Below are 9,048 nucleotides of genomic sequence, written 5' to 3'. Positions count from 1 at the left end.
GATGTTATTGAGCAGAATGTTTAATTATCACCAAACGATCCAAAACACAAAATGACACTCCAGCTGTTGGTGCGGATTGAAATGATTTATTTACATAAACTTAAATGTGTCGCAAAACAGAGGAACCTGATGCGTCAGTCAACCAATGAGAGGCGGGATCAACGCACACAGCAGCCAATCAGAGTTCAGAATCTCTCGGCCGACCGGCTGGCCACCACCCTGATGTTACCGTAGACCTTTGAAGGTGGACTTCCTGTTTGGGGCAAAAAGGGTTAAAAAGGTCACTTCATGTGGATCCAGAGAGTTCACCAAACATCTTGTTGTACTTGTGTTACTCAAATATAAAAAAACAAATATGTTTCTCACCTAATATTAAGTTGCATATCGCTGTCCGGGCCATCTTGATATTCTGGAAAGATCCCAATATGTGAACTTTTCTGTTGAGAGACGGATGAAATGTTTCAGTTAGAGAAACTCGTAATGAGACACGTCTCTTTGGTTTGCACATCACATCACAACATTCCTCTTATAAAGGCAGTAAATAATATCAGTGGTGTGTTTCTGCAACAGGAAGCTACGTTTTATAAAGTATCAAAGTGAAAACGCCTAAAAATGACGTTCTCGTACAACAAAACTTCATTCTGAATGAGGTCGTTTTGTCGGTTTTTTTCTACGTATAAATAAGTTTTAAGGAGTCTGTGGAAGTCCTCGTATGGAGTTCAGTCAGATAAACATAAACAGTGCAAAAGTAAAAGACATAACTTAAAAATAGAAAATCTACATTGAAATATGATAAACAAGAGTATGTAAGTGAAAGTGTCGTGTGTGTATTTAAAGAGAAGAGTGTAGAACTATAAGTAATTGTTCTGTAGATAAAGTACTTTGTTGCCTGTTTTGTGTAAATTGACATTATCGTGTTAAATAAAACGGTTTCAAACTGCGACGGTTTCCTCCAAACGTCATCGAGAGTGAAGTTTAGTTGTATGTGAATGTAATTCAGTAGGAGACGAGGTTTAGGATCAGAAAGCGTTGGAGAGACGAGCGCTTTGTTGTCATTGGTAACTACGTCCAATGATCTCGTGATGAACATAAACGTTTTTACGACATCTGTAGAACCAGGGCAGCGCTGGTTGGTAGACGGGTGAGCAGACGGGTAGGTCACCCAAATGCCAAATTTGGCCAAAATAAAATGATTGGACGCGATTATTACAGTCCTGCGGCAACCGACTTTCTCTTTAGTCCGAGCGTTTAGTTAAACAGTGAAATAACCTTTCAGTGATTAATAAACTCACGTCTCTGCGAGCACGATGCGAGTCTTGGTGACGTTCTCGATGGTGAACTTGGTCTTTCCTCCCTTCCCCGCTATCCTGCCGATGGCTCTGGATAAGTGGTCTCCCTTCAGAGGTTTCACTGCCGAGAGACGACGTCAGAAAATAATTAAACACAAACAAACACAGAGATTAGACGTCGAGTTTCAGAGCAAACGTGTTTCACGTCGTCGTCTTCTTACCGTCTGTGACGTCGAAGCTTTCTAGGAAAAGCTCGTCTAGTCTGATGAGAGCGAGCGCGTCCTGAGGAGAGGAAGAGTGAGTGTTACGTCACAATTAAATAAATCACAAATACCACAATCAAACGAGGGTCAAAGGTCATTCTCCAAAACATCACATGATCCGACAGCAACACCTCAACCTTCTGTCCTCTGGTGGTGAGATTCAATAATAAGATTAAGATTGTTATTTTGTTATGCTGTCTGACGGGCCTAGTTTATGTATCTGTGTTGGTGTCGCTGTGTTTGAACGATTAAAACTTTAAAGCCATAAAATGAAAACAGTTTACTTACTTCGACCTGGAATCCAAGAACAAACGCTTTGACAAAATCTGATGCTTTAGTGAGCGACCCGATGTCCTGCGTCTCTTTACAGGTCTGGAAGAATAAAAACAAACGTTACAATCGGCTGTTATTGTGAAGAGGCTCAAAGTCAACGTGATGAGAACTCACTTTGATTTCCACGTTCCTGGTTTTGAGGTTGAACCGAACTTGGAGCTGCAGGTTTTCTACGATGGGCGTGAAAATCTTCAGCCAGTTGTCCTTCAGCGGCGTGTACCTGTGAGCCGGGACGGAGATCTTACGCATCTCATCCGGTCCCTGAAACACACAGAACCAAACACAGAACCACCGTCACCAAACGGAGACAATACAGGAAGTAAACGGTGTTCTGTGGCACTACATGAGGTTCTACTTGCATCACATTTTAGGTGGCGAAAGTCACAAAATCTAAAAAACAATTAAAAGTTAAAGTCTTGCAGCCACGTTCCCTAAAGAACGTAAAGAAGTATTAGCAGCACGGTATAATATTGTCAGTGACTTATTGTCCGTGTCAGCATTATAGTTACTGATGCATTCATTTGAATGTTAATTTTAAAGCGGTGGGCGGTTTCACTAATCCGTTCACTGATGGGTAGAGATCTGCTCTTAATAACGTATTCTGCTAAAGTATCTAGTGACTGCAGATATTATATAAGAGTGTTGTTGAGTATTGTGTAGGGAAGTAAAAATAAAGTCTTAATAATAATAAGAAGAAGAAAACAGTTATTTGTGTTTTGGTTCCCCGTGGTGGAACGTGACTCAGCATGTTACTTAAGTACTTTAGTATTTACATTTAATGTAACTTCATACTGCTCCTCTACTACATCTCACAGGTAAACATTGTATTTTAACTGCACTAAATTTGAAGTGTTTCCTTTGAGTGTTCAGAAAAACCCTCCGACTTCTTAAACGGAGTAAACTCTTAAAAAGCATCTGAGATCAGCTGAGCTGTAAATATGTGTTACATCACCGTCAGCTGAAATAATCTAAATAAATATTCTGCCACTCCCCAAAATAAGTCTTTTTAGACTGCCTGCACTTATGAATTCAGATTAGATTTATTGTATGTCTTGTACTTTTTGATTGTATACATTTTACTACCTAACAATATATAAAAAGGAGTTGAAATACAATGAGCACAACCGTAAACATCTAACATTACAGCAACAAAATGCAACAAACACATTAATGTAGCAGTAATATCAATACACAAACATCATTTATAACATTAATAAGCAACATTTTACAGCACAAGTAGTACTTTTACTACAAATACTTGTGTATGTTGTTGATACTACTTAAGATACTTTGACTTAAGAGTTATAATACAGTACTTCTACTTGTAACAGTATGTACTTTTACTAAAGTAAAGGATGTGAATACTAGCAGTACTAGTACCACTTGTACAACATGCAGCAGTCACATGACGACACTACACATTTAAACTAACTATAAATAGCTACTAGCTTCTTTGTGACGGAGACAAATGACACTAAATAAACACGTAATGGTATTTATATTGAGACAACATACAGACCACGTGTATACAGTACTATACATAGTATATATATATATACAGTATCATGTATAGTATTTACCTTTAATTTGTCGCTGGATATTGGTGGAAACTGTGGTCGTTTTCTTGCCACGTGCTCCTCCGTGTCCATGTCGTGTTCACGTTTCCGTTTCTGAGTCTTTTTAGACTTAACGGTCGTGAAAGACCCCGAGTCCTCTGGACTCTCGATGGTTGCGTTTTTATCAGTGTCCATATCGCCTGAAACTAGTTTTAAAAATTAAGATTTAAACAGTCAAAAAGTGATGCCGGGTGGTAGCTACACAGGCATGAGGGTGTCCTGGTGCGACGGGAAGGACCCAAACTGCCACTTCGTAGACGCCTGTAGTGAGAAAATTATTAAGAATCGTGTCTTAATTGATAGATATGTCTCATTTGATTATTATAATTGAGTTTGGGGTATTTAAATATCCAGATACATTATATTTGTCTCTCAATACGTGGAACATTTACTAAATGTAAACTTCTTGTCAGGCATCTCTTTGGGCACCTTCACGTTCAGCTCAGCTGGAGGACGACGATCCCATTTGTTTTGGCAGCGAGCGGAAGTGGACGGGATCTTCAAGAAACTTTCACTAGAAAAGGACTCAAACTGCCACTTCGTAGACGCCTGTAGAGAAAAAGTAATTAAGAATCGTGTCGTAATTAATAAATATGTCTCAGTTGGTTACTATAACTAATTTTGGGGTAATAAAATATCCAGACATATTATATTTGTGTTTTAATTTGTAGAATTTCTCAAGAGGTTTCTACATTTGGTCAGGCATATCTTTGGGCAGCCTTGCGTTCAGCTCAGCTGGAGCAGGACCGGTCCCATTTGTTGTGGCAGCGAGCTGAAGTGGACGGGATCTTCTAGAAACTTTGACAAGAACAACTTTACATATTATTATTATTATTAGTATCAAGATGTCGTCGCCACTAGCGAAGCCTCAGATCATCGCGCACATCCAGAAGGGTCTGAACTACACGGTGTTCGACAGTAAATGGATCCCGTGCAGCTCGAGGTTCGTCTGTTTGGGGAACTTTCCGAGAGGAACCGGAGTGATGCAGATATACGAGGTTCAGCACGGAGAGGCTCAGCTCATCAAGGAGGTAGAGCTGATCACTGCACTCTGGTTTATTATCTTATTCTCCTCAGAAGTACATCATGTAAACGGCTTAATCTCTGCGTTAGCTAACGGTTAATGTCCCCATAGCAACATGCAAGAAATGCTAGTGACATCTGACGTCACTAGTCAAAAGTTAATATACAAATATAAATGTATAAATAAACACACATACAATAGCATAGTGGATAGTGCAAACAAGAGACGTAGTAAAATATTTTTGTATTATAAATAAGTAAAAAATCCACAATAACTGAAATATAATATACAGACAGTATAGTTGGCGGCTGGTGGAACATGTTCTAGGTAGGGCTGTGCCACATCCAATCAATTTCAGCAAACATCCCAGTATGATTTAATGCAAAAAAAATGAAGGTATCAAACACGTATTACTACTTTGCAGGTAAATATTTAACCTTTATTCCAACTTGAAAAAAAAGTTCATTTCCAACTTCCGGTGGACGGTATCGCGAGGATCGTTTCCGGTTTCAACTTCTATGGAGCTAAATCCAGGTCTAAAGTTTTGTTCATTTGAAAATAAAATTTGAACCTGAAAGTTCAAGTTGTGGTCTTGAACATTGAAAAATACAGCAATGTATTCAAAATAAAAAATAAGTGAACGAAAAGTTTTTTTGGGTTGAATATAATTTTGATTCAGTTTTTTTGGAATACATTTTTTTTCTTAATTTTTCACTTTCATATATATTTTGATATTTGAGTTCTTATATTTTTCAGATTTTATATTTTCAGATTCAAATCATTTTTTTTTTTTCGGTTTCAAATCTTTTTTTCAGTTCAGACTTTTGACCCTGATCTAACGTGGGGGGCGTGGTATCAACTGAGAGGGGCGTGTCATCATGAGTGACAGCATAACAAAGAACTTCCTCAACCGCGAGAATTATGATTTCTCCACAATCTGTCCTAAAAACATTCACAAAACCAATAAAAGCACCGCAATAGAAGTATTAAAAACATTCACACTATATATATAAAGTTAATTAATTAAATAAACTGTCAGACATTTGTCATTTTGCTCACGTTTCTCTAGACGTAACTAGACTTTAATCTCATCGAGACTCTTCCTTCCTTCCTGCTACTTCACTGCTTGTTGCATCGTCACATTCGTGGATCTAAACTAAGCTTTGCTTCTCTCGTGTTTCAGGTAGAGAAGCCTAAACCCATAAAGTGTGGCACATTTGGGGCCTCCTCTCTGCAGCAAAGACACATAGCTACTGGGGATTTTGATGGAAATCTCAATATATGGTATTTTATTCAATAAAATGAAGGTTTTTAATCACAAACCACCTCATGTGCTGAATAAAGAAGATAATATGACTGAATTGAAGGAGATGATCCTGTTTAAGATGCTTCTGTTGTCCACAGGAACCTGGAGATGCCCGACGTCTCAGTGTACTCAGTGAAGGCCCACAAAGAGATCGTGAACAGTATCGATGCTGTGGGCGGTCTGGGGGTCGGCGATGGCGCCCCTGAGATAGTCACCGGGAGCAGAGACGGTAAGAGCAAAATGTTCTAACGTAGTTCACAAAGCAGTCACATGAAGACGTTAGCTGGAGTGTGAACTTCCCCGTGGACGTTACAGGGACAGTTAAAGTGTGGGATTCCAGACAGAAGGACTCGCCCGTAGCCAACATGGAGCCCATGGAAGGAGAAACCAAGAGGGACTGCTGGACTGTTGCATTCGGTGAGTGAAACATCCACGACTTTTAGACGACCGCGGCGGTTTTTAGGTCCAGTTTTCCAAGCACACACATGGATAATAAGTGTTCCTTCACCTCTGACCCTCTCGCTACAGGCCACGCCTTCAACGACCAGGACCGCTGTGTGTGTGCCGGCTACGACAACGGGGACATCAAACTCTTTGACCTGCGGAACATGTCGCTCCGGTGGGAGACCAACATCAAAAACGGGGTGAGGAGAACGCTCAAGACTTCCCTCTTGATCTCTTTAAGTCGTGTAGACAGAGTGGCACCACGGGAACAACATTACAACCATCTGTGAAGGGAAATAAGAACAATGCGAGCGGTTCAGCTCTGAAACACAAAGAGCAGTCCTCACATTTAGAGCTGATGTTTTTATTAGGAGGTTGTGTTTCTTTTGCACTCCAACCTGCAACAACAGAGCTGTGAGATGTCTTCCCAGTTACACTGCACATAAAACCACAGAAGAAGTCTGGAGAGCGTAAGGAGAGTAGTTCTGTGGAGGAGCTGAACTGTTCTTTCTTCCCGACCAGGTGTGCTGCGTGGAGTTTGACAGGAAAGACATCAACATGAACAAGCTGGTCGCCACCTCGCTGGAGGGAAAGTTCCACGTCTTTGACACGAGGACCCAGCACCCCACCAAGGGCTTCGCCTCCGTGTCAGAAAAGGTAATTGACCCGAGCGGAGAGAGCCAGACGGATGTTTGGCTCCAATGTGTGAGGTTATTATAGCTGCTATTATTTTTAAACAGTTGTGTGGTACGTTTTCACAGCTGCATGTGTTTTGGGGTCGTGTCGGTCTAATATTCTCTGTGGCTTTGTGACACTCGCCAAAAATGACACCGAGGAGAGAGAAGTTTGGCTTTTTGTGGGAAAACGGTAGAAAAACACACTTAAAGCAGCATTAGAGCCCGGCCCAGGTGTTAGCCACGTCCCAGAGATCAGAGGCCTCGGCTTTCTAAATGTTTGTCCAGTTCTTCTGAGCGATCAACAGTTGGCACGCCAGCGTCTCCAACGATGAATCATGAGGTTCCTAGAAGAAGATATCAGTGAAGCTCCACAGAGCTCTGGATGATACGTATTATAATAAACGTGATGCAGCTTTGCTAGAAAACAAAAGAGAAAGTTGAGCGATGGGGAAGGTGATGACATAATACTCAATTAAAACTACTAATGACCTTTGTTTATCAAGCAGATATTTAAATCAAAATACAATCATTTACTTCCTTATAATTTCATTGTTTTTATGCTTAAAACACGACAGATGACAATAACAAAGTAAAAGGGTAACATTTAGAAATGTTGACAGTTTACTATTTTTATTTCATTTTATTTCATTTGATTATTTTTCGGGCCGGTGGTGAAAAACGTTAGTCTGGAAGCACTTCAATGCACTAAATGGTTTAAGTGTTCACAGATAATATTATTTCATGCAATAAAAGCAGGAAAATGTAAATTTTTCTAAAAAGAAAAACCAAATAGTTGTTCCGTCTTATTTTCTTTTGCTCCTTAATTAAGCACACGTATGTTTTAGCCGATTAATCAACAGCTGCAGCCCTAAAACCAAAGTCTAAACTGTTATAAAGGACAAAGACTTTGACATTTAAAGTGGTTTAGAGTTTCCTCCTCAGGGTCACAGTCTCTGGAGGTGCCGGGAATTAATTTAGGAAGTAACGGATTCATCTTCTTTGTTTTAGGCCCATAAGTCGACCATCTGGCAGGTGAAGCATCTTCCCCAAAACAGAGAAATCTTCATGACTGCAGGGGGAGCAGGGAACTTACATCTGTGGAAATAGTGAGTGATTCACCTTTAACTACGACGAGGTTCTGTTCTGTTCAGGTTTCCTGCTTTACTATAAAACATTTCCTTTCCAGCGAGTATCCGGCTCAGAGAAGCAGGATGGACTCTGAGGACACGGAGGAGGGCGTCGCCGGCTCCGTCACCCTCCTGCAGAACGCCACTCTGTCCACGCAGCCCATCGCCAGCCTGGACTGGAGCCCCGACAAGCAGGGCCTGTGCGTGTGCTCGGGCTTCGACCAGACGGTCCGCGTGCTCATCGTCACCAAACTCAACGTGGCGTGAAGACGCAGACCGAGACAGAGACGGTCCAGATCGCCACGAGACACAAACAGGAAGTGAATCACTTCTGTGAGGCTCACTCGTCTTTTATTAGAAGACAACGACGTCCTCCTGCAGGTCCTGGTGGCGGTCCAACCAGAAAACCATTTTACTAAATGAACTTGAGATCCTCTGTTGTTCCGTTGTGTCTCTTAAATGAGTTAACCTGTAGTGCAGAGAAATATTCCTGTAACACAACGATTCCCCATATTGTTGAAAAGCCTTTATTGGGAAGAAGAAATGAGTTCTGGAAGAAGACTTTGGGATGAAGATTTAATTTCTGTATCTCTCTTTTGTTGCACTGTTGGCCGATGTTCTTCTTCTTCTGTTTTGTTGAAGTTGTCACTTTTAAAATGATTTTTATTGAGAAATTAAATGTGCCTTTTGGAGAAAACACTTGTTATGAACGTCTCCTTTAACGTCAAGAGGATTACTGTATGAACACACAATAGAGTCTTACCAGCTACTCCAGTCTTTTGGGTAAACAGTAAGCAAACAATCATCATCATCATCATCATATCCAGCATCTGAACTGGAAGAAGTCCTGAAGGTCCTAGTCTTTCTCCGGTCTGTCGTGGATCCCGGCGTAGACGCTCCTCAGCAGCTCCGTCATGGACTTTCCATCCAAGATCTCGATGTATTTGTCGATGCAACCTACGAACACGG

At 40.8% G+C, this 9,048-nt stretch overlaps 2 protein-coding genes across 2 annotated transcripts; one reads left to right on the top strand and one right to left on the bottom strand.

Moving 5' to 3' along the window:
* Positions 1 to 70: 70 nt before the first annotated feature.
* pno1 (partner of NOB1 homolog) lies at positions 71 to 3,742 on the bottom strand. Its single transcript, XM_076079381.1, has 7 exons — positions 3,466 to 3,742; positions 2,000 to 2,146; positions 1,841 to 1,924; positions 1,511 to 1,571; positions 1,293 to 1,410; positions 367 to 437; positions 71 to 253 (listed from the first exon to the last, which is right to left on the bottom strand). Exons 1-7 carry the CDS (start codon positions 3,634 to 3,636, stop codon positions 186 to 188), a joined length of 720 nt encoding a protein of 239 aa, XP_075935496.1. The 5' UTR covers positions 3,637 to 3,742; the 3' UTR covers positions 71 to 185.
* Positions 3,743 to 4,008: 266 nt separating this feature from the next.
* dnaaf10 (dynein axonemal assembly factor 10) lies at positions 4,009 to 8,778 on the top strand. Its single transcript, XM_076079379.1, has 8 exons — positions 4,009 to 4,532; positions 5,709 to 5,809; positions 5,930 to 6,060; positions 6,147 to 6,248; positions 6,360 to 6,475; positions 6,798 to 6,932; positions 7,961 to 8,058; positions 8,139 to 8,778. The coding sequence occupies exons 1-8, from the start codon at positions 4,347 to 4,349 to the stop codon at positions 8,344 to 8,346; spliced, it is 1,077 nt and encodes a 358-aa protein (XP_075935494.1). The 5' UTR covers positions 4,009 to 4,346; the 3' UTR covers positions 8,347 to 8,778.
* The last annotated feature ends 270 nt before the right edge of the window (positions 8,779 to 9,048 follow it).

This window comes from Anarhichas minor, unplaced genomic scaffold, assembly GCF_050575085.1.
Source record: "Anarhichas minor isolate MPS153535 unplaced genomic scaffold, ASM5057508v1 ptg000072l, whole genome shotgun sequence".
In the NCBI taxonomy this organism is placed as follows: Eukaryota; Metazoa; Chordata; class Actinopteri; order Perciformes; family Anarhichadidae; genus Anarhichas; species Anarhichas minor.
This window is presented reverse-complemented; position numbering and strand designations above follow the sequence as displayed.

Bases quoted from the DNA above. Each gene is read 5' to 3' on its own strand.
- pno1 (XM_076079381.1), bottom strand. From the start codon at position 3,636: ATGGACACTGATAAAAACGCAACCATCGAGAGTCCAGAGGACTCGGGG. The intron at 1,411-1,510 runs GTAAGAAGACGA...GTCTCTCGGCAG, and splicing joins AAGCTTCGACGTCACAGACG to TGAAACCTCTGAAGGGAGAC. The intron at 254-366 runs GTGAGAAACATA...TGCCCCAAACAG, and splicing joins GATATGCAACTTAATATTAG to GAAGTCCACCTTCAAAGGTC.
- dnaaf10 (XM_076079379.1), top strand. From the start codon at position 4,347: ATGTCGTCGCCACTAGCGAAGCCTCAGATCATCGCGCACATCCAGAAG. The intron at 4,533-5,708 runs GTAGAGCTGATC...CTCGTGTTTCAG, and splicing joins AGGCTCAGCTCATCAAGGAG to GTAGAGAAGCCTAAACCCAT. The intron at 6,061-6,146 runs GTAAGAGCAAAA...TGGACGTTACAG, and splicing joins AGTCACCGGGAGCAGAGACG to GGACAGTTAAAGTGTGGGAT.